The 26,243-nt window shown below is 38.3% G+C and overlaps 1 protein-coding gene across 5 annotated transcripts in view; it reads right to left on the reverse strand.

Moving 5' to 3' along the window:
• Positions 1–767: 767 nt before the first annotated feature.
• Positions 768–26,243, reverse strand: part of LOC145979807 (phospholipid phosphatase 1-like) — a 255,062-nt gene continuing 229,586 nt past the window's right edge. For all 5 annotated transcript variants that reach the window (XM_083112820.1, XM_083112821.1, XM_083112824.1 and 2 more), the window contains 5 exons: positions 22,764–22,918; positions 16,470–16,699; positions 16,076–16,196; positions 12,526–12,702; positions 768–3,014 (listed from right to left, as the gene is read on the reverse strand). In XM_083112820.1, coding sequence (XP_082968946.1) covers positions 2,814–3,014; positions 12,526–12,702; positions 16,076–16,196; positions 16,470–16,699; positions 22,764–22,918 — 884 coding nt within the window. In that variant the 3' untranslated portion in view covers positions 768–2,813. The remainder of the gene's footprint in view (positions 3,015–12,525; positions 12,703–16,075; positions 16,197–16,469; positions 16,700–22,763; positions 22,919–26,243) is intronic.

Raw genomic sequence — 26,243 nt, forward strand, 5'->3', positions numbered from 1 at the left:
AGGCAGAATTCCCAGAATTCCTGGCAAGTAGCCATCGTGTTAACATTACGTTTAAGTAAAATAATACCCCTCCCCCTCCCATATTCTCTTTGGAATATCATCTTCTGGTGGTGTAGAAAAAATACATGAACGGAAAGAGGACATGTTGAAGAATTTATTTGTGTCATCGGAAAATTTGAAAACTACATTTGATTAGCTGTAACTTCAGGTGGAAGTTTTTCTCCCCTTCGTAAGGAATGCATGGGATTCTTAAAATACTTGTAATAATTTTTAAACATCCTGTCTAGCTCAATAATAAACTTGAAAAACTGCTTTCACTTGCAATATGGGAAGAAATTAATACTCTCTCCTATAGTTGTGTTTTTTTCTTTTAATAGCAGTGTCCATTCTGACGATACTAAAAAAATACACAGATGGTGTGACACTGTCGCTCTTCGCCTCAATGATTTTAATTTGTTACTTACTGTTGCTTTTCTGCAACGTTTGGCTAATCGCGATGATGAGGATAAGTGGTGATATGCTGAAATTGATGGATACTTAACAAAGAACTCCATGCCCAGGCTGAGATTTAAACCCTGGACTCATGCTGTTGCAGCATGCTGTGCTAACCACTCCACCATGGAGGCCGGCACTATGCCCTTGAGTGGAGAGGATACACACATTAGATTTCACCATCGGGCAGCATGGACAAGCATTCAAGCAGATATAATACACAAATGAAGGCACTGTAAAGCAAATACAACATTCATTTTACGAAGGAATTCACATTTTAAATATAAAAAAATATTTATTACTGGAATGATTAAAATATAATAGTAAATTTCACTTCTTTTTTTTTTAACAATATCAACATTCAAATGATACTCTGTTCATTAATTACAAAAACAGCATGGCTGTATGGAATATATTCATAGCAAATTATTTGGTACAAGTTCCATAACAGCATCTTACAAAGTAAATTACATGTTTAACATTAAATTCATCTTAAAAGTTTTAAAACTATTTAAAAAGAGAGAACATCTGTTCTGTATGTATTTCAAATAGCAAATTGTGAAAACACTCTTCACTCTGATGTTCTGTTCATTTTTCGGTACAGTATCAAACTTGAGCCAAAAATGGCCAACAGAATCTGTAAACTTGAAACACAAACTTCCCGACATTCAATATCGTATATTCAAAATTACTTGTCTCTGACATTGATGTAGTTTTGGCAAGCTGAATGTAGTACACTGTTGTACAGGGTTTAAAGATGCAAAAAAAAAAAAAAAAACAAGTGAGCAAAGTAAAATAGTGGACAATTTCTATCCACATACCTTAAAATTTGACTGTTCTGAAATAGGTAAAAATTCTAGCAAATATGCTTTTGAACCTGTGTTTTTCTTGCAATGATTTGAAATTCTGTAACTTTTCATGCTTCTAATAAATATGTGAAACATTAATACAATGTACTTATCACCCTGCCTAGTTTGTTTCTCATGGAATTCTTGATACACTACCATACACCTATCATCACAGACTTTTTCAATATGACCAGCAATAGAGATATTGATAAACTGATGACAATACTGACCAAATAGTAAATAAATCACTTGTATCTCCAAACAATAAGGACATGTGTTTTTCCTCACAAATAATTTTTATTCTACCAGGTTTACTCATTAACTATAATCACAATACATTTGCAATAATAATTTAGGCCAATGAAAACTTCATGTTTTAGTGTCCTTACAGTTTAATTAAGTTCTATTATAGTGATGTTAAGCATGGAGAAAAATCAGAATAACTTATATAATTATACACACACATGTACACAGGGTGAACCAAAAGTGTGGAACCACTCTTATAAAAGATAAATGATCTGACATATACCAAATATCCAGACACACGATGTGAGTGGGGAAATATAGTCGAAGGCTGTGCTAGGAATGTGCCTAGCATATCATGTAACTAAGTATTTTAGTGTGTTAATGCAATAACATTTTCCTTCCCTATATCATGTGTCTGGACATTTCATTAGTGTGGTGCAGTTCATTTACCTTTTACATGGGCGATCCATTGGCCCACCCTGTATTTATTTTATGCGTGTTCACTAAAGAAAAACCTTATTTTACTATTTTAAGAGTAGCAAACTTGTATACTCTCCTAGGTACATTAAAAATGCTATGGTTTATAACATCATTTGTACACTTCAGAACATTACATGTATAAACATATTTTGGTTGTACATGTTTACCAAGACTGTCCAGCAATCTATTATACCAAATCCATTAGACACTATGAAATACTGAAACAATATCGTATCATGCCTTTACGATATGGAAACTGTTCAATTGTGTTCCCTTGCATTATAGTCTCCCAGAGTTGAAAGTTTGAACATTATAGTGTTAAGTCTTACTGCAATAAAACAGTATCATGTATTTTGTTGGCTTTCTCATCAAGTGAAATAATTTTAATATGACCAGTGATTGGTCAACTCCTGTTAAGCTTAAAATTGCACAGAACATCTATTGATATTTGGTTCCTATGTGGTAAAATGATAGCACTCTGCCTTTGGTGCTAATAGCCCCCAGTTCAATCTCAGATGGGAGCTCCATAATTCATTCATGGGTGACGTACTCTGTAAATTCAATTATCATAATCTCTATGAAAGTATATATTACAATGTACATTCGTAGTTAGAATCCATAAATTACATTCTTATATATAAATTATATATCAGTGTTTGAAGAAGGTCTATGGATGATCCTTGATGCTGAATTCTTGCAAATGACTGTATCTATTGTGCATTTTTATTTTGGAAAGGGGGGATGTATTCATGTCATGGCCACCTCTCGTAGTTCTCTGTCTTCTGGTAGAATCGAACTATTGTAACTTGAAGTGGAAGACAACAGCCTACGGACAGATTGATGCCTGTTATTTGGCACATGGCCATTCTCCTTGATATCCTCAGACTTCAACCTACTATTTGTCAGTCCACTGCAATTCTGAAAAAATCCTCCACAGTAAGTTTGTATCTGCAAGGAAACAAAAACAAACATAAATTACAAACAAAACAAAGAATTGAACTGATGTTTTAAGTCCACTTTATGCACAGATAGGCTAATTGGGACTGGAATCCAAACCACTGTGCAATGAGCCTCCACTACGTATCGAACCTGGGACCCCTTTGATTACAAGACTACGACCTTACCATTACGCTATGGGGAGGCCACAAAACAAATAAGAGTACTTTAGGGAGAATTCACACCAAAGGGACAAGTGACACGCTCCAAGAGACACATGTTGCTTGCAAGCGGGACCACTCAGTAATCAATTGAACCTTTCAAACCGAAGACACATGACAAGCTGCACGTGTCTCATGTCGCTCAGACTGTGCCGTTTTCTCAATACCATGCATCATGTTGCCTCAGTTTGTTGTTTTCACGTATGCGCAGTGAATGCTTCACTCCAACGAGCTATATTTAGACTAGAAGAGAGCCCAACCGGAGGCCTTACAACATGTTTGAAGCTCTATTTTGTTGATATAATAAAGTATCGATATGTACAATGTTTTAAGATTTAACAATGGTCTTTCTGCTTTATCAAGTTTTTTTGATGCAGTTATCAGCTGTAATTTGCCTTCAGCATCGTGTAAAGAGGCCGTGTTTTGGCATTTAGGGCTGCTTCTATTTTAAAAAGCCAGCACATGGAGGCACGTACTACAAGGTCAGTCAACATGGTAAAGTACTCTAGTTCATTGTTTCTCAACCGCTGGGCCCTCGTATCAACTATACTGAGCTGCGAGAGGTTCTACTGAAAGTGGTTGACAAATAACACAATCCCAATATCATATTTGAGTTGTGAGTTTTCGTTTTTCAAGTTCATCTTATGTACAAATAGACTAATCAAAAATGGACCTGCCCGGTGCCTCCACGTAATGCATAAAATTCATGCATAAAATCTTAAATACTGGAAAGGTATTTATGAGTAAAATTCTTGGGCTAACGAGGAGATGGTTTGTAGAAGGCTGAGAATCATTTCTCTAGTGTTTAGGTCTTCGCTTTATCCAGGCTGGAAAGTCTAGTATATACAGTTTGAGATCAGTGCATATTATTTTTCTGTTTCTCATGCACAACATAATAAGCTGATTAATGCAATTATATCTGCAACACCATGCAAACTGAGCAAGAAGCAAGTGTCATTTGCAGTGTGTCGCATGTAGCTTGTCTCTTTGGTGTGAAACTCTCGTGTTGCATGTCTCTTCGGTGTGAATTCTCTGTAAGGGAGGTTTCAGACTGAAATGACAAGTTCCATGCAACATGGGGGCGGTTCATACTGAAGCAACAATTGAGCTCTCCAGCAGTGGTGTATTCTGAAAATTTGACCTGGTTTACCGCAACAATTCTTATTTATTGTATATATTTATTATATATTAAATTATATATAATAGACATAAAACACAAATGTAGGCATGCAAGTGAAACAAAAACAGAAGTCTGACAACTTAAAATTTTCTGGCAATTTCTATATTTTCCATAAAATTTTCCTTTTTACCTACAACTGGACCTGAACCCCCCCCCCCCTTCACCAAGGGAATTTCCCTTCATGTAGCAACACTGCTTCTGCCAAGTGCAGCACAGGAAAGGACAAGCAGTGTTCCCCTCCAATGCTATTTGGAGCAGGTTGTACTGACTACGCAGACATTTTTCTTAAATAGCCACTGTCCCACTTTCCCTTCAGCTCCCTCAAACTCCTCAATTACAATCGGGGTCATAAAGGTGCGATGTTACTTAAATTCTGGTTTAGAAGCTTGTTGTAATACTATAGTTTGCATAATACATAAAAGCTAATGCATAAAAAGTTTGTTTACAAGCAGTAAATGCAGTAACATGGAGAATATTCCACTGCCTCCAGTCTGTGAAAATGCATGACCAACAGACTGAGGTGACAATGCATGCATGCTATTGAAAAAACAGACCAGTCTGAGAGACATGCAAGCAAGAAGGGACATGTGCAGCTTGTGATGCCACATACGTTCTTGTTCTTTTTGCAGTTTTCTTCACTCCTTCAATGGGTCTTGCCTTAAGAGAACTCCAAATATTATATATATATATACACACACACACACACATATATATACAGGGTGTATCATAAGTAATAGTGCAAACTGACACAGTTGAAAGTACACGATAATAGAAGCAAAAACTCTCAGTAAACATGGGTCTGCAAACGAGCCGTTTTCGAGATAATTGTGAATGTGTGGTTACAAGCCACCACCGACTCCACTGTAAACATCGTCCTAGTTGGTAAAATGCTAATAATGTGTGTGAATGTGTGGTTAGAAGAAGCAGTCACTGATTGCATTTTGTAAACACTGAGCGCATTACTTCTTGCACGTTCCGAGGTTTGCTCTTTGTTTACAAAACAACATTTCCGAGAGGTGGCGTTGTAATCAGACAGGATGGATACAATCAGTACAGAGAATTGTACATGCTTGTGACCAATTCCGAAATGAACCGGGAGTGTTCGAAATAATTCGAAACTCAATGCGGAATCGCATACAGTATTGCATCCAGATGCAAGGACGACACTTTGAACACCTCCTTTAACAGGTACGAGTGTACAGTAATTGTAACATGTAACATACTAATGTTTGTTAAAGTAAGTAGAATGTTCAATAAAAGCAATGAGATCTCCAATGACTTTTCTTACTGTATTATTAGCATTTTACCAAGTAGGACGACGTTTACAAACAATGAAGTCAGTCACGGCTTGTAACCACACATTCGCAATTATCTCGAAAACAGCTTGTTTGCGGACCCATGTTTACTAAGACTTTTTTGCTTCTATTATCGTGTACTTTCAACTGTGTCAGTTTGCGCTATTACTTTTGAGATACCCTGTACAATTGATACCACTTTGAACCAATACCCATACTGATGTCAATAGTCTTGCCGATGCTTGAAAATTGTGTAACAATTAAAAGTTATTCAAAATATTGATTAATATTAATGAATTATAAGTATATTCATTCATTCATTGTTTTCTGCCTAATTGGCAGGTTTTTCACTGCAATCTCCAGCTTTCCCTGTTCTCTGCCTTACGCTTCGTAATAGCATACGACCCAGTTAATTTAATATCATCCATAAGCTGATATCTCTTTCTTCCACGGACTTTTGTTCCTTCAACCATTCCCTCCAAGGCATCTCTTAGCAGGCAGTTTCTTCTTAGACAGTGTCCTAACCAGTTTCTTTTCCTCTTCTTGATGGTCTCCAGTATAGATCTTTTTTCACCAACTCTTTTCAGTACGGCTTCGTTTCTTACCTTGTCCGTCCATTTTACACGCTCCATGTCCACATTTCAAAAGCTTCGAGTCGTTTCTCTTCATTTCTTCTCAACGTCCAGGTTTCTGCACCATATAGTGCTACACTCCACACAAAACATTTCACTAATCTCTTCCTTAGACCTATGTCCATGGGTCCACAAAAAACATTTTTTCTTCTATTGAAAGCTTCTTTTGCTATTGCGATTCTCATTTTCACTTCTTGGTTGCAGCTCATGTCACTGCTTATAGTGCATCCGAGGTACTTGAAGCTATCCACTTGCTGGATTCTTTCACTGTTTGCTCTCACATTAATATTCCTTGGTTTCCGTCCTATAACCATTGCCTTTGTCTTCTTTACATTAATCTTCATCCCATACTGCTCACAGCTGCTGTTTAACTCTTCTAACATACTATTTATGGTTATTTCATCCTCAGCGAATAATGCCATGTCATCAGCAAATCTTATGCAGTTTATTCTTCTTCCTCCTAATTTGACACCTCCTGTGCCCTGGAAACAAGTTTTCACTATATCTTCTAAATAAATATTAAACAAAGTAGGCGATAGGCAGCATCCTTGTCGTACTCCTCTTCCAATTTCACAGCCTTCTGTCATTTCGTCTCCTGTTCTCACTTTAACTCGTTGATTCATGTATAAGTTGCTTAGAAGTCTTCTCTCTTTCCAATCTACACCAATTTTCTTCAGAATTTCTAAAAGTTTAACCCAATTCACTCTATCAAAGGCTTTCTCCAGGTCTACAAATACTACAAACACCTCCTTTCCTTTCTCTAAATATCTTTCCCCAATGGTCCTCAGTAAACCAATTGCATCCCTTGTACCTCTTCCTTTCCTGAAACCAAACTGTTCTTCCTCTAACTCGCCACTGACCTTCGAGTATAGGCGTCTGTTCAGAATTCTTAGAAGAATTTTTGCCGAGTGAGATATCAAACTGATTGTCCTGTACTCAGAACATTTTCTGGCATTGCTTTTCTTCTGCAGAGGTACCAAAACAGTCTCCGTGAAATCTTGTGGCCAATCCCCTTTCTCATAGATTTCATTGCATAAGTGCAGTATTTCTCTTTTTCCATCTCCCAGGCATTTGATAAGTTCAACAGGAATTTCATCAGTGCCCGTTGCTTTTCCATTCCTCATTTCTTTGAGTGCTTGCTCAAATTCTTCATTCAGGATATAGTATCCTTTCTCATCGTCAGGCACGTCGTCTTCATTTTCTACATTCAGACTGTCTGGGCGATTCTCTTTCTGGTAGAGCTCTTCAACGTACTTTCCCCACACATTCGATATTCCTTTTTTGTCTGTGATTTCACATCCTTCCTCGTCTTCCATCATCCACATTGTTTTCCATTTCTTCTTTTGGAAGCCCAAGCAGTTTACTTCACGATACATCAAGTCATACCTTCCTCTTTTTTCCAGTTCTTCAATTTCTTCACATTTTTGTTTCATCCATTGTTCTTTTGCCCTGTCAGTTTCTCTTCTTAGCTGGTTATTCAGTATCTTGTAATTATGTCTTCCCTCTTCTGTATTTACATTCTTCCATTTTCTCCGTTCCTCCATTTTTTCCAGCATACTTTCAGTAATCCATGGTTTCTTTGCACTTTTCCTTTCCCTGTAGCCTATTGTTTCATCCACTGCCTTCTGTAAGCAGCTTTTTATTCCATCCCACATCTCATCCTTATTGTTACAACTAGCTTTAAACTTATTATAGTTTCCTTGGAAATGTTCTGCAAATTTTTGTCTTTCGTCTTCTTCCCTTAGCTTCTCTAAGTGGGGTTTCTTGCTCACCTGGTTTTGGGTTATCTTCTTCAATGTAAGATTGATTTCTCCTATTAGCAAGATGTGGTCTGAATTAATGTCAGATTATGAATTATAATTATAAGTGGTCTAGTAGGTAGCATCTGACTGCCATGCAGGAGACCCAGGTTCAATTCTTGGGGTGGGTGATTTAAGGTCGAAATTTTCCCGGCCTTGTCCCCATATAAAGTGCCTCCGGGGCTCACCCAACCTCAAATCAATGGATACATGGGAGCAACCCTGGGAGGTAAAGGTAGCCAGAGTGTGGTGCTGATCACATCACCTCCAAAATAGCAGAGGTCGAGAATGTGTGGGGCCATAAATGTGTCTTCTTGGCATGGTGCTATATGTACTGCGAACTTTACCTTAATTATAAGTATCAATTTATCAATGTTGCCCAAAAAATTGTCAATCACTAGAATATAAAAATACCTATCATGTAATCACAAAGCAAAGTTTTTTTTACACAATATATGTACAACCGACCACCGTGGCAGTGATTAGCACAGTGTGCTACAATGCCAGGGGTCTGGGTTCAAATCCCAGCCTGGGTTTAAGTTTATGCACAGAAAGGCGAATCAGGTGTCCACCCCACTCACAAAAATTTACTCTATTACACTTTGGGTGGGGCGGGGGGTGTAAAAGTCAGATTTATGCAACTTTGATAAGAGATATACGGGGGTTGCAGGAAAACATTATTCTTGCGAGACACAGTGCCGTCGCGTGCTGTTCACATACGGGTGTTCACAATAATTTTTTTATACTGAATGGAGATTTACTCTTCTCCCTTGTAACTTCATCTTCAATTGAAAAAGTAAGAATAACCAGTTCTACTTATTTTCAACAATTTCTCCCCAAAATCACGCTATATTTGAAGTAATACAAGATTTTTTATTCAATTAACACCCTTTTAATTACGTAATTTACAATTAGTAATGCCTAGTGCAAACTAATTAGTATAACAAGCAATCTCAGGTATGTACAACGCAAGACTACCATACTTCGCAATCTACTTTCTATTACACCGACCATATGTTAACCAACGACATTCATTCAGCATTGAAAGCACGTACATTGTTAGCGGGACATAGGGGAGGACGCATCCAGTCCAGAAAAAATGTATTTTTTGTATTAAGATATTTGGGTAATATACAGAATGTCCCCCCACTAATAATAACTCGCTTGCAATGCTTATGATTGAAGTGTCAGTCAATGTGACATTGCTCATATTCCTTCTTCCCTCGTGTTTCATATTTTTCCTCCTACCGTCATTTTGCCATGGTTCAGAGATATTGATTTTCGACCATTAAAAGCAAGGGTTCCCAAATTTCTTTGCTTCAAGATGCCCTCAGTGTTTCAAGATTTTTCCGCGGCGCCCAGAATGTAGCCCTCGCTAACACTTGCAACACTCAGTTACCTATACGATTGCATGCCTTTAGTTAAAAATTAAAAACGTATTTCAAATTCAGAAACATTTCATATGTCAAAATTTACTAAATAAGCACATATTTGAAACATGCATAGCATTGACTAACAATTCAGTGAAAATATTGGAACGTTTCGCAGCACCCCTGTAAGTCAACCAACGCCCCTTGAAGTCAATCACGGTGCCCCAGGGTGCCGCGGCACACACTTTGGGAACCACTCATTTAAAGCGTATAGTAACATCTGTTCATTGTCGTCATTAACATGTTTACCCGTCGTTGCCTTGTAATCGAGGGGTCATGGATTCGATACCCGGTGGAGGCACATAGATTCGGATCCCACTTAAAACTGTAGGTCCTGTCCCGATTGGTCTTGCTGTGCATAAAGAGGATTTAAAACACCAAATCAATCAATCAAACATATTTACCATCCTTGATCTTATGCATTGCATGAAACTAATAGTTCCAGATGCAGTCTTTTGGAAGCGAGTCGCTTGTATATGTGCAAATGATAACAAACGCCCAGGATGTGTCCTTTGCCCGTCCATGCATTCGAGTGAATTGATCAATTACAGGAACTGTCCGATGAAGAAAATAACAATTCTCTTTTAGATATATTCATATATTTTTTAAATGTATCTATTGCAAACAAGAGTACTTACTTATATGCCCGAATAAGTGGCTAAAGAAAGTGCATGTTTAGTGTGTGTTCTTTAGCCACTTATTCGGCAAATCAGTAAGTAGTCTTGTTTGCAATTGATACACATTTGCACACAAACTCGCTTCTGAAGGATGACTGGCCGAAACCTATATTTGAGCTCTAGATATTACACAGAAAATAAAATTCTCACTGTGGGTCCAGTAATTGAAGGCTAGACACCGACGCACAATGCACTTAATAACGATATCAAGAGAAATAATTAAAATTAAATTCTACATATGCAACTATGTAGCGCAAACTGTCTTGAGTCCCCATAGACATGCCTTGTATATGCTGCGCTCTGGTGCCAAATGCAAGAAGTATTGCCACTTGCATCAGGGCTCGCGTTCAGACAGCACAGTGAACATTTTCAGGGTATAGTGGCCAACAGCCCCTTAGCTGCCAGTGTGATGCAACACGCACAGCAATTGTGTTCAACGCAATCCGTGGAACACCGTGGGAGTCAGTGTTAGCAACTATCTAAAAAAAGTTATCAGATGTAAAAGATGTCGTGTCAGAGTAAATTGTGTGTATATACTCGAACATCAAAGAAGGATTTTTTCGAATAAATATAGCCTATACGTGTGTGTGTGTGTGTGCATTTAATATGTACGTAATTTAAAACATATACATGAGTGTTCACATGCTCATGCGAACATTATCAGGCAACGTGCCTGGTGTGACACAATTATGCCAGACATGTTGAGCCAGGTTCATATTGACTGGGGACAATGCTTGCAGATGTGCTGAAGAATGACAGGATTTTGAGCAGATTCTCTGAAGATCTGATTGTACCTAATGTAACATGTCACTCTAATACATTCAATATGTCTTGAAATGGATTTCATCATTTGATTTTTCAGATAATTTCACATGTCTTTGTTATGTTACTAGCCCCCTATTCCCACTTGATAAAACTACATTGAATACAAAATAGTGGATGGGGTGATCTTCAGTTTTCTAGAAACTGCATAGGGTTCCATTCATGTCTTGTAATATCTGTAGAAATTATATGAATGGTTCCACACTTTTGATTTGATTGTTTGAGTGATTTGGATTATTTTACTTCACTTTTATATGATTTGCTGCCCTTTTGGGTAATTGCAAAGATGAAGGTGAGTGATGAAACTGATGAAGGGACACTAAAAAGAACACCAATGTCCAGGCTGGAAACTAAACCCGGGACACCTAGCATATTGTGCTAACCACTCTGCCATGGTCCACACTTTTGAATAGGGATGGACGATATCGGAAATTTGATATTGCGATATATTGTCAAGAAAATATTGTCACAGACAATAAGATACAATATTTTTTCCGTAACGTGATAACTGCAATGAATGATCACAATATATATCACCAAAATATCGTGATGATACATTGTCAAAATATCGTAATGATATATCACCGACAGGGTGGCCCAAAAGTCCCGCATCATAGGAATAACAACTTATATTACAATACTTGTTCAATATGATTGCCTCCAATGTTAAAACACAACTTTAGGCATTCGTTCATGTTCATCAGAATGTTTTTTACCCTGATTTGTATCTCTGATCTTCACACTGTAAACTTTCGCTTTAAGGTAACCCCATACAGCAAAATCCATTGGATTTAAGTCTGGGATCGGGGAGCCCATTCCACTGTTCCCTTCGGCCAATCCACTGTGGTAAGTTATTGTCTAGCCAATCACGTTCTTGAGTGCTGTAATGGGGGGGGGGGGGTGCTTTGCATGAACCATTGCGGTTTTCATATCCAAATGCATCCAAATCGGGCATCAACGAATCCCAACATTTCGAGGTAATTTTCACTTTTGACAGTATCTTCAAAAAAGTAAGGGCCGAAGACTTGGTCTTTCCACCAACCACACCAATCAATGATGCGATCAGCTCCTTGTTGTTTGATTATGCCTGAACACTGAATTTTCGATCCAATGTCCTAATTTCGAGTTAGGGAGGAACTTCTCCGAGAGCGGAACATTCTGATGAACATGAACGAACGCCTACAGTTGTGTTTTGACATTGGAGGCAATCATATTGAACAAGTATTGTAATGTAAGTTGTTATCCCTATGATGCAGGACTTTTGGGCAACCCTGTACATCACCAAAATATTGTGACTATATATTTTCAATATCACGATATACCATCTGAATGACATATTGCCCAACACTACTTTTGAATCACCCTGTATTTGACCTGGCAACAATTATGCTACCTCTGAATTTCCACTTTCTACTTATCTAAGGTGTCTAGTATCAATAAGTTGCAATTATTTGTAGAACTACTTACAGTAAAGAAAGCTCCAATGACACCAATGAAAAATCCTGCAAGGACATCCCACCAATGGTGCCGATGGTCGGTAATTCGCGTGAGTGAACACATCAATGCCCAGAGCAAGCACACGCCATGCAGCCAGGGAAGGAGCAGATACGGCATCTGCTTCGAGATGCGATGCTGAAGGTACCACTAAAAAAAAAAGAAACCTTTAGTAGCTGATGATTAAGATAGTTAAAAAAATGGTGTACTTAGTCTTACCAACATATTTCCAAACACTTTATATGCACTCTTTTACACATGTGTATTTGTGTACACTTTTCTTTGTGATGTTTGCAGAAAAATTAGATAAATAATGTAAATGTGTTATGTCCAAAACATTTTAATATAATGTAATGGAGAAACAAGAATTTTAATCTTTTATCATTGTCTCCATATCAGATATTCTTTCAAAGTCAGAACTGTATAATTTTTAGCAATATATAAAGAATAATTACAGGTTAAAACCCTAAAATATAATTGTGTCAAATATATGTCACTACTAAGTTTGTAAAGTCTAATTAGTCTTAAAGAAAACGCAAATCAACAATTTCAAGTTTCAAAATGTTGCATCCCTAAGTATGGAATTGCCTCATGTATGTTCAAAAACTTGATGGTAAATTGTGATGTATTCTGAAATGTTTGTAACAATTTTCTGGATAGAAAGAAGAAAAGACAGGTTGAACCAACCTCCCAGATGATGCAGTTACTGTTTGGAAAATAAAATGCTGTTCATTCATTTGCCAAAAACCAACCCCTGAAGTCAAAATGCAGGACACAATCATTCACAGTAAATAATATACAATGCTGGGAAATGATGCATTTACAGTTCAGAAGAAATTAACTTTTAAATACAATTTTGGTTACAACATTCCCAAACAACCTAATGTAATACTTCTCTAAGATCACTGGTGTATGCAGAGGGGGACTGATGGGGCTATAGCCCCCTCCGAAATTTTAAGAAAATCTAAATTTTCAAATAAAAGCAGGGAAAAATTCAGTAAACACTAGAGCAGTAAATGCAAAAATTTCCTTAAAATAACCCCCAATTGCTATTTTTTATAGTAGAACGGCCTAAATATACGAAATATCTAATTGTGCATACTGTCCTCCAAGACATTAGCTACGTACTATACATTTTTACAATTGCAGCCTTTCCTGAAAAAATCCTGCGAGATGTATTTTATATATATATATATATATATATATATATATTTATTTCTCAGTTTTGGTTAAAATATAAAAGTGAACAATTAAAATTTTAGAAAATGCACCGAATTAATACCAAACTGTATTATAGAATTCATGAGAAAATTATATTGAAGTAAGAAATTACTACAGGAAATAATTGACTTGTATTTTAGTTACTTAGAACTGCACTTCAGCCACTTTTGGCTAATCGCAGTGAAGAGGATGAAATTAATGAAGACATTTGCAAAGAACATCCATGCCCAAGTACGGGCTCAAATGCGGTGAGGTGAATGTGGTGACAAGATCGAAAGTTTACAACTTAACATGCTCCGACATAGACCTCCACTTCTCTGCGATTATGGGTTTCTTCAACTGAAAGATGTATTTTCTTATGCAAGTTATGCAATGCAAAAATTGTAAAACATGTCAGGAAAAATAATGTTCCTTAGCTCTAACACTGCACATAAGGAGAAATCTTCAAATTTCTGGCAGAGTTTAGACGAGAGAAAATCAGTGGGTTGTGTGAATACAACTTATCACCTTCTCATTCCTCAACGTTCTTGAACATGCACTCCATTTTGTTTCAGTCTAAAAGCAAAGAACTGATCATACAAGATGCAGCCTTGAATGCCTGCCCCAATGATGAGCATAGACAATAATTGATAATTGTGCTACTAACATAAAATATTTCTGAAAAACATGGAAATTTATGAATTACAAGTTACACTCATACAAAATTATATTTTTTTAAATAAAAATTCTAACTTAAATAGTACAGTGTGTTGCTATTGTTATTATAATCAGGGACAAAACTAAAAATAATTCAGGCATCAGCTCTTTTTCCTCAGGAGCCATTATTATTATTGTAAATATAGGCTAAGAAAGCAATAATTCCAGTTAGCATAAATCTATACATTTTGAAATGTGACCTTTAAAATATTAATTTATTAATTAATACAAGATTGGATTAAAAGCAATTAATTCTTGCACCGGAGTGGCTTTCATAAAGGCGGCTCTATCAGTATATCAGTAACAGCGTAAATAACTAAGCAAGTTATTGCTGCAGGTTTTAAAATTAACCAGTGCAAAAATTTATAATGCATGTTTATTATTCTGTTTTAATGATACACACAATGCACGAAACAAACATTAAAAAACACATACTGTACTCATTAAAAAAAAAGGTAATGGAAATTTTCATAAGAGAACTTTAATTGTTTAAAGAACTGGATTTGAAAATTCAGGTACCAGGTGAAAAGTTTGAAGTACCATGGCTTCCTGTATTTGTCTGCCCTGATAATGACAATTTCAATTAATTTCTATTAGGTTAATCATTACGCCTCAAAAATATATATATTCTAACAAAGAAATTTTAAATTTTCTTATACAATAAACTACCAAGTGAATTAAGAATGACAGACAACAAAATACGAGGCATATTCATAAAGTAAGTACCGTTTGCAAATATTGCCGCTGTTGCGATGCAGTCGCGACCGTGTGAGTTCTCGCTGACGTCCTTCATCCATTAGTTAGTCACAGGCACGCGTGGGAGCAGGTCATGCTTTTTCTTCGTAGTTTTCTGAAGGTTTGAAATGTTCAAGAAAATCAATTGACCCGCCGACTGTGAAGTCCGGTCTGTGATTTGTTTTCTCAATGCAAGAATGGTTGAATTCTTACCTAGAGGACAGACCCCCCCAACAAAGATGCCTGCTGTGACACATTAATCCGGCTGCGTCGTGCAATTCAAAACAAAAGACGCGGAATGCTTAGCAAAGGCATTGTGTTGCTTTACGACAATGCTCGTCCGCATACGGCCCAACAAACTCAAAATGTCATCACGTCATTCGGCTGGGAACAATTTGTTCATCCGCCAACAGCCCTGACTTGGCCCCAAGTGACTACCATCTCTTTCTTCACCTGAAGAAGTTTCTTGCTGGTCAGCGTTTCAACGAGGATGACGACATCGAAGCAGCAGTGCATGGATGGCTTTCGTCAAAGGTGTGAACATTCTATGATGATGGAATACAAAAACTAGTGCCACGCTACGAAAAATGCTTGAACAATGGTGGAAACTACGTAGAAAAGTAGTTTAAGGTCTGTAGAATGCAATGCAAATAAAAAAAGGTACGAAACTATTTTACTTTATTTTTTACACCATTTCGGTACTTACTTTCCGAAAACGCCTCGTATTTAAATTAGGAAACTGTAAAATTGGAACAAAATATTTAAATTAGGAAACTGTAAAATCTGGAACATAGGATCAAGGTCTTGTAACATGTATAAATTTCATTCATCCTAATGTAATGTAAAATGTGAGTAAATAAATGTTACTTACCATTGTGAACATCATTGAATAAACTGAAATTGATGTGTGGCCTGATGGGAATGACTTCGAAGAATCCCTTACCAACCACTTGCTAACATCTTTGTTTGTACATGTGTAGCTTGTTACATATCTGTAAAAACATGTTCAACTTTCATCAGTATATTTATATACAGCTATTTCCAAGTGGGTACAGGATTAAAAAAGTACAAACGAAGGGGGAAAATGAAACAGAGAGAAAAGTAACACACAGAGGTAATTAAATTTCTTCCTTTGCATGTTTTAGTTTTATTTCAAAACAGGCCCTAATTAAAAAATAAATCTCATACAGTTAAATTCAAAAAGATTGCTGAAAAAAAATGCCAAACTCGCTGGCAAGAGTAATATCTAAATAAAAGCCACTTACCCACTTGTGCAGTTGACAGCTCTGTCAGGTTTGCAGCTGTCAAGAAAATGTGGCCTTGGCTCCCCAACAATAACTTTTGCTAGATCGGTAACAAGCAACACCAAGCTGAATCCTATGAAGAAGTCCCTGTAGAACAATGCTGTTCTTCTGAATCCGTGTTTGAGGTTCTGCTGGAACGTCCATGGAGTTTCATACTCCGGCGTTGAAGATATGGTTTCTACTAGCCATATCTGTGGAGATGGAAGAATCTGTGTCATAATATGATATATGATTATATATGATTATATATATATATATATTATATATATATATATATATATATATATATATATATATATATATATAAACAACTAGCACTTATTTACAAATACAGGCATTCTGTTGTTGTGTTTTAAGTCCAATTCATGCACAGATAGGATAATCTGGACTGGACCTACAGTTTAAAATGTGATCTGAACCATTATGGGGCTCCATTGGGTATTGAACCTGGGATCCTTTCATTATAAGGCAAAACATTACCATTGCACCACCAGGGAGGCCCCAAATACAGGCATTCTGTTCAATTTCCTCCAAAACTGAAAAGGTGCTAGTACTCCATATCTACAAGACAAGCAAAGTTTTATGAAAATTCACAATCACCCCTTTTCTAATAGCTTCATGGCACAATCTCCCTGGCCAGTGGCTTCTCACTGGGTAACGCATCAAATCCAATCACCAGAATATGCCATTTCTTTTCCCTTGGCTTCCTAGGTATCCTCATGATGCTAGGTCAATGCAGCATGGAATTTTTTGCTCATTGGAATCAAATCCGAGACCACTCTCACAAAAGATTAGCCATGTAGGAGCCCTATTATATGAAAATGCATCTTTATGCTTCGTGGACACAGCCGTCAGAATGTTATTTTGTCGTTATCTGCACTTTTTATCGGAGATGAATTGATGACGTTATGGTGTTCGATACATGTTAATGCATCCGTTATGAAGCGATGTATCTGGTTGTCAGGTGGTGTGAATTATCAACAATAATATAATGTTTGTGCAAATCTCATAGTGTATTCCAAATCCACAAAAGTCAAACTTTAATCAGCTCTCCTGAAACGTTAGTGCAGATGGACATACGACAAAATAGTATTCAGCCAGCAACATGTAGATATGCTGCAGAAAACCACGAATGATGTTGTCCTTGGCTCCCTTTGATGTCATCATTACTTCTGTGTTATTCTCATTGTTTCACTAGACACCCTGAAAATTTTACCTGGAAGAAACCACACAAACTTAGACTATACCTATTTGTATAGTGGATAAACTAAGATGGCCAAATGTTGAACAGAGGATCCCCATATTATTTATGAAACCCTTTTCAACTTAGTTATCTATAACCTTTGTCAGAAAAGTTCCAGGACTGGTGTTGTAAAAAATAATATATTCAACTTAGCAACTCATGTCTCTTGGTCATGTCAAAGTAGTCCCTTCCACTTTTTATACACCAGCATTTCAGGAAGTCTGGGAAGCAAATCTGTCACAGCCTTTTGGATTGCTGGAAAATCTTGATGTCGCAGCAAGAAATCACACAGTGACGGATCAGGCGAGTATAGAGGATGTGGAAGAGTGAGATATTCCACATTTTCAGCAGTATGTGCTGTTGAACTGGTCATGGAAACCTACAACAACGACTGGTGGTTCGTCATGTTGTCCACATGTCACCCCGTAACTGTTTGACTGTTTCGATGATCTCTCACCTCTGTGAGGTATGTGGGAGTGAAGCCTGCAGTTGGTAGATAAGCCTTGACCCTCAAGCACTGCTGCACCATGGGTCATTATATTATTATTATTATGTGCTGCTGCAACACAACCTGATTGAGTATCATCTGAAACCCTGTCCTCCCAAAAGCTCTTGCACTATTCAAACACACGACCTCTCAATAATGTCTGGTCACCATAGGCTTGCTGTATCATGCTCCATATTTCCAAAGGCATTTTCCCTAGTTTAGCACAGAACTTCACATTAACTCTCTGCTCCAACTCCAAATATATAATGTCAGTTGCGTAACTCTAAATAATGAGCCAACTATATTCACAACACAGGTGACTAAATAACACCCAATTCACATCAGGCCCATAGCTAGAATCCACAGGGGCTCACAGGTGATCGGGGCTTTTTAAACCAAATCCATTTTTCAAAAGTTTAACAGTATTAAATGAAGGTAAATTGCGTGTGTGTGTGTGGGGGGGGGGGAGTCATTAAGTTGTATAAAATTTAGAAATATTATACAAATACTATATCTTTCTACAGGGAGGTTATTTCAGTCGTTCACTGCCAGCCTGTCGGCCGTTCAGCGGACTCTTCATGCAACAGGTCCCGGCAAATTGCGTTCAGGAAGTCCGTAACAGAAACCGCTTGTTTTGTAATGTTTCCACTTTTCACAATTACAGTTACAATTACAATTGAAATAAGCACGTACCTTGTCGCAAGGATGCTGTGTGTGTGTGTGTGGAAAAGGTGTCCTCCCAAATACAAATATTTCTGGCACCTTATTTCTGACAGAAAATCTTAGATTAGTCATCGCTACTTTATCCTCAGTTGTCGCGACAGCGCCGGCAGCTTATCGGGGGTTGGGTGAGTTGTCTGTCAGCCGCGAGAGGGCGCTTCATACTGCACGTGTCGGCAGTGATGCCAACCGTAGGGACATGTCCCTAAGCATAGGGACTTTTCACTAAATTTCTCCCGCGTAAGAACGTAGGGACAGATTGTGCCAAATGAGGGAAAACGTAGGTACTTTTTTCAATCTTGGTAAATGACATTTTATGAATTAGTTTATCTGGATACTTTAGCGAAGAGGAGAAAAAAGAACTAACTAACAAATCTCCATCAGAATTTTGAAACATGTTATCGGTTACCAAAAACTTTCAAGGCAAGTTCCTTTTTGAAAACATTTCCACTCTCGCGAAAATAGTGCTAACATTGCCACATTCTAAAGCGGAAACGGAAAGAATATTTTCAATGTTAAGTGATACAAAAACAAAAAAAGGGCCTCCCCGATGGCGCAGTGGTAGCGTCGTCGCCTTGTAATCAAGGGGTCCCGGGTTCGATACCCGTGGAGGCACAAGTGGTTCGGATCCCACTTTAAACTGTAGGTCCAGTCCCGATTAGCCTTACTGTGCATAAAGTGGACTTAAAACACCAACTCAACTCAACTCAACAAAAACAAAAAAGGGAAATAAAATGGGACCAGAATTGTTAAAGACTGCAGGAAATACAGCATCACCAACCAACATCTATCTCTGCACAGCAGCAGCATGTATGACTTCAAATAACATAATCAACAGTAAACGACTCAACGTTATTCATTAGGGGCGTGCGGGATCCTTTACTTTAAAAAGTCGTTAATTCTCGACGTTTTCTGCCTTGTAAGTTTCTGGAACTTATCGAAAATTGTAAGTTTTTATTCTAGAAATGCAAAAACAATCACTTAAAGTGAAAATGACTTGTAAAATTCGAGATTTCCAGTGCTTCGGGAAATTTCGAACATTTCCCGTCCCGAAAATTTTCCGACTTGGTCGGGAAATTGCAAATTTTTCAGTCCCGAATGTCGGGATTTAAAAAAATTACCGTCCCGATCCCGTCCCGACCCAAAAAATTCTGTCCCGCACAACCCTATTATTCATTAAGGCAAGAATTTCCAATACCGGACCCTTCTGTAATTTCTATGCTACGTCTTATACTCACGAAATAATTATTCGTGATGATTTATCTCAAGTTAACATGTTGGGGTGAGGGGGAAAAAATGTTAATTAACGTGTAAAAGTTGTAAAATAAGCATTTCAATTCTCGCAATGATTCTCCGTATACAAGTATGGTAGCCATATTTGTTGATATGAACAAATTACAATTAGTTACGCTGTCTACAGCGTTGCCACACTGTTGATTTCATACTTGGAGAGCATGGATTGTATAAGAATAGCGGAAGAGAACAGTAAAAAAGTTGTTAATGTTATACAGATTGTTAGGTGGAGTGTGCAGGAGGGCTAATTAATAAACTTATTCATTTCAGTATATTGCCCAAAGAACATGCTTACATGTGACAGCGACAATCACGATGTAGAAGAACTGATTTGATTACAGGTAAATTTGGCAACATTACATCAATCATAAAATTGCAGGATACGAAAATGGCGTCTTCGATGATGTTAAAGTGATACGAAAAAAATATTTTTTATCGGTTCGTAATCACAATTACCGCAAAACCATTCAGGAATAGCCCCACTGAGCATTCTCGGTAAGGTTAGGTTAAGTTAGGTTAGGCAAGGCAAACATAGTTAAAATTTGGGCTCGAAAAACGGGTAGCCCAACAAACCATTGACGGATAGCCCCACGAACCATTCAGGTACAAAAAAGGTAAAGTGTTCCCCTGTGCATAGCACCACGCCATGAAGGCGTATAGGGGGTGTGAGGGTAACGCCCCACACTTTCTTGATCCGGTCGTGAGTGGGGGTGATGTGATCAGCATCACGCCCCTGACTGCCTTTACCCCCCAGGGTTTCCCCCAGGTACCCATGTTATTCGACGCTGGGTAGGCGCCGGGTCCGCTTCCAGGTACGGTTAGGTTAAGTTCGGATAGGCAAATGTAAATTCGCTCCTTCATTAATTGTGGAAGCACCGAGCAGAAAGATTTGGTAAGTAAATGTGTATATTTTATCTTCTGTTTTGCATGCTCATGAGGTGATAATTTTTTTAGTCGCTTTACTTGGCGTAGGGACATTTGGTCAGTTGTAGGGACATTTTGACTACGTCTGTAGGGACATTGCCGAAAAATGGTTAGCAACACTGTCGGCTACCAGACTAGTCAGTGTACGTTCAAGTTCACTTCTGTTTGCGTTTATCAGTACGCGTGTTGTTTATACTGTGTTGCTACTCATGGCCAGTGCTTTATTGTGTGTTAATTGTTATTCATTCATTAGTTATGTCGTTAAACAAATATAGTCTTGAACAGAGAGTTTTTATGTACGATAATTACGTGAAAACGAATTCTTGCAGAAAAGTGGTCAGGGAATTACGATAGACCGGATCTCTTGAACCTAAGAAACGTGTTGTATTGCTGTTAAAGGAGGTCATTTTCAACATCTCTTATAACACAGGAGGTTAGTGATCATCATTATTATTACTTTTAAATATCATTTTACGCTTTCGGTTTGCTTTATGCGCCGGGATGCTGTCTTCCCTTTCTGACAACTGACGATAAAGTAGCGATGTCTAATCTAAGATTTTCTGTCAGAAATAAGGTGCCAGAAATATTTGTATTTGGGAGGACACCTTTTCCACACACACACACACAGCATCCTTGCGACAAGGTACGTGCTTATTTCAATTGTAATTGTAACTGTAATTGTGAAAAGTGGAAACATTACAAAACAAGCGGTTTCTGTTACGGACTTCCTGAACGCAATTTGCCGGGACCTGTTGCATGAAGAGTCCGCTGAACGGCCGATACGCTGGCGGTGAACGACTGAAATAACCTCCCTGTATATATATATATATTTTAAAACATCGCTTGAAGTGTTAATTGACTGCTACTGAAATCATCCCTTACTACACACTCCATACTACTTTTGATGATACAGATATTTATATCATACAAGAAAAAATACACAATATTCAATCATAGTGCCTATAGTACATTCCACCTCCGGCTGAAGCAATTAAACTCCCCTTGGAGTTAACTTGGGAGCTATGAACCTTTGACACAGATGCAGAGGGAATGTGAATGATGATGTCGAAGTCACAGATTTCTGTCTAAACAGGAGGTTGCAACAGGGGCAACAAAGGTACAGATAAAGCAGCTCCCCTGTGAAAGAACTTTCTACAGCCTAGAGAAGAGAAATACTTGCCGCTACTTAGACGACTTGTTATAAATAAGATGAATAGCTGTTGTTCATCTTCTGTGAATTTATCCTTCACCAAATTTGAGAGCAAAGTAATATCTGTTGTCTACATTTTTTCACTCTTAACTGCAAACAAATTACACAAAATAGTTTTATCTAGTGTCAAGGGGGCTGATGGCAGTGCCAGGGGGGGGGCTCAGCCCCCTGGCCCCTGCCTGATTCACATGTTTCAATATCACAGTTTGAGAATTAAACAATCAATCCTGGAACTTTTTCTGGCAAAAGAATTCATCATCAATCATAACGGTGGCAAGACTACAATATATTCATATGGGGGGGAGCAGAGTCTTTAAAATAACAGCTTGATAAACAAAAGAATGTGCAGATAGCTCAATACAAAGTAAAGGTACTCACAACAAGGAAAGGGAGAACTATGCAGACCAGCAACAATGCAGTGATGGAAATGGTGTCCCCCTGAAACCGAAACGATATACTGGGATCATTGCAGTAGAACCCTCCCCATGTGTTTGGCAGAATCCCGATCTCAACTAGGATGAAGACGGCTAGCACTGGAAGAAAGAGATGGGAAAATTATATAGTGCAAACAGGACAAGTTTATACATAATACACAACAATCAAACTAAAACTAAATGTCTGATGAAGGGAGTGTGTGTTCTCCTGAAATGTCACAACAAAAACTGTTTTTATGATTGTAACAGACGTAAACTATAAGAGAAATAATAATACACAACATCTATCATAGTAAAAAAATGCTGCTACCATTAAAGTTGTTAGCATTCCCTACTAGGACACCGATATTCTTTTCTATGATTGCACACTAGTAGTCAAACACTCAAAAGATGCCATTTTACACTCACATCAAAGTAAATTGGAAAATCACTCTCAAACAATTATTGTATCCTGAGAACTACAGCACACAGATCCTAAACTCTTGGCTGAAGAAACCAGACTCATCTTCCAAAGACTTGGTTCTAAAGGCTTGGCAGGAAAGTAGAAGGTAAGAAGCAGTGTCCTAGCGCAATTCTCTGAGAACCCCCTCAGTGGATAGAAAAAATATCGAGATGATGCCCGAGTGGGATGGATGCACAATAGTTAGCAACCCCCTGCCCCCTCTGCAGTTGTAAAATGAAATAACTTTAACCCTTCCTTCCAATTTTTTGTCATCGACTTAGGCTATATATCAGTTTAGTTTGTGGAAACTAAATCAGGGTGGTCTGAATCTCTGATAAATAACTGGATGAAGAAATTAGAAATATTTTATCTTGCTTCAATGCGGCGGCACAGTCAGGATTTTTTTCTTAAGGAGGGTGGAGGCTTCACACAGCCAACTACTTTGTTCGTGATCGTTTGTATTTTTTTGTCCGAAACGTTTTTCTTTTTTAAAAAGAAATATGTAGGTTGCATATAATAAACAAATATTTTAAAAAAAATACTGTTTGGGGAAAATGTTTAAAGGATAGTAAACACACTTTTTTTGGACTTAAAGGTGGATGCACCTTCAGCCCAAAAAGCCATGTTCTGGCTATGCCAGGCCAAGATTGAACGTAAGAGCTGCTCACATTATGCTTCTAATACTAATAGTGAGTTATATACTCAAGCAAACCAATCATTTCAGTTATGGGAGTTGAACTGGACCTCTAGATTGTCGATGGTGACCTAACATCAAAGGGTCAATTGCAACCTGCTGCGAAGAAATAGAGGCAGACTCAAGTTTTGAGAGATAGAAAAATAAGCAGCGACTGGACTTTATTCACTGAAAATTTGTGACTCAATGAAATGCCGATTCTAGCGATTAGCACTTCGAGCACTGTATACCCTGCGTGGCGGAATTGAGGCTGCTGGACCTAAGGGCAAAGGGAAAATTGTCCCTGGGTTCCACATCCTGAGTTTTTGGGCCCTTTTGAAGTAAAACTTAATAGGTGTGGACAATGTGGGAAATTTATCTCAGATCTTATTTCAATTTCATACTGAGGCTTGGGGGCCCCCTTGAAAATATTTGGTGGGAAGTGTAACGACCCTGTTTGGTCGCCATTTAATTATTATTAGACCTTGCGTGGTCACTATATTCTTTTTAATCTGATGAAAGAGTTAAGCGGAATGTCCCTGCGAGGCGTACGCTTCTAGTTTAAATGTATTCTGAAAACGTTAACGGTTCCACCTCTACGTTTACGAGCTTCACTCATTATTAGACCCTGCGTGGTCGCTATATTCTTTTTAATGTTATCAATTATTGTCATTTACATTGTTCAACGTGTTGTTTAGAATAGCAGAGTCCTGCGAGGCTCATTATTAATTGTATTATCTGAATGCACACAGTTTTAGTTTATATTGTCACGTGCATCTAGTGATTTTCCCACTAGTGATTTCTCAATGTCAAAACCTTGATATTTCTCAGTACGAAGGTTGCAATATGTAAAAAAATGAGTTAGCAACGCGTACTTGTAGTAAAAATTTTCACCACCCATGAGCCACCGCGAGTATAAAACCCAGCACAGCGAGACCGGAGCTCAGTTGGCTCCCGGATGTCAACTGGCAAACATCTTGGGAAAAACCGGCCATCCAGCCAGAAGCCTAGCAGCCATCCCAGAAGGAAGGAAGGAGGAAGGAGGAAGAAAGAAGAAGAAGAGCCTAGCAGCAACCTAACTACCCGGTCTAGGTGCCAGGTTCTACCTGCCTGGCTTGTCTAGGAGCACCTAGACCTCCTTCCTAACCTGCCGCCCTTTTTCAGGAGACACCGGTCGGCTTGCCGATTCCTAGCTAACGCCGGGGGTGTCGCGGCATCCTTAAATCCTTTACCCTGCGCCCGCTTGTCGGAGGTGCCGGCTGGCTACGGCCAGTTCCTAGCTTTGGTTGGGGGCACCGCGCACATACTACTTTCTCTTACAGGGGAGCTCGTGACGTCAGCAGAGAACAGCGCCCTAAATAAAATTAGGTCCCTATACTCCCCCTGGCGCCTCACTGCGAGGAATAAATTGAATGGTCCCTTTCCCCCTTTTGAATCCAGAAGTGGTGAATGCACGTGTATGGTAAATGTAAATGCACTTGAGTGATAAGGGTTAAAGACTAGTGTGCTAACAGACTTTCTTACGATAAGTTTATAATAAACATATATATATATATATATATATATATATATAAAGCTGTTGTTCACGTTTTACCCAGCAAGCCCTGAGATATCTAGAATCTGTGTTCAACGACTGGTAAGAAGTTAGCATTTATGGGTAGACTTTTGCCGTCCTCCTAATTGAAGTGTTTAGAGTGTAGGTGGGACGTTGCAAAGAATTTGGCGCAATAACGTGGGGCCCGACAGAACAGTGCAATTAAGTGAAGCCAACCGAACCGTGCATTAAAAGGACTGTCCAGTGAAAGTGAAAGTGTGGACTGTTTAAACATGGACCAAGAATTTACTGGTATGAACCTGAGAAGTAGAGGGAGGAAGACCATGGATTCAGAGTCTGGATATGGTTGCTGTGAAGAACTGGGAGAAGAGGCAGCACATTTCCAGTGTTGCCAGTGCCAACGCCAAATTCACTGGAGCTGTGATGGAAAAGATGTGGCTACCTTCCCTGCTGTAGGAGTTAAATGCCAGACGTGTGAATCTGCTCCGCAGACCCAGGTAGCAGAGACCGCAATACAAGAACCAAGTGCGCTGACCAAGCCTCCATCAGACCATTGGTTATTGGAATGGCTGACGAAAGATAGGGAAGACAGAAAGAAGGAGAGACTTGAAGAAGAAATACGGCGAGAGAAAGAGAGACTTGAAGAAGAAATACGCCGAGAGAAAGAGAGACTTGAAGACGAAGAGCGCAGAAAGAAAGAGAAACAGGAGGAAGAGAAAGTACGCAAAAGAGAGGCAGTTCAGGCTGAAAAGCT

Source organism: Lepisma saccharinum, chromosome 26 (genome assembly GCF_977018435.1).
Source record: "Lepisma saccharinum chromosome 26, izLepSacc3.1, whole genome shotgun sequence".
Taxonomy (NCBI): Eukaryota; Metazoa; Arthropoda; class Insecta; order Zygentoma; family Lepismatidae; genus Lepisma; species Lepisma saccharinum.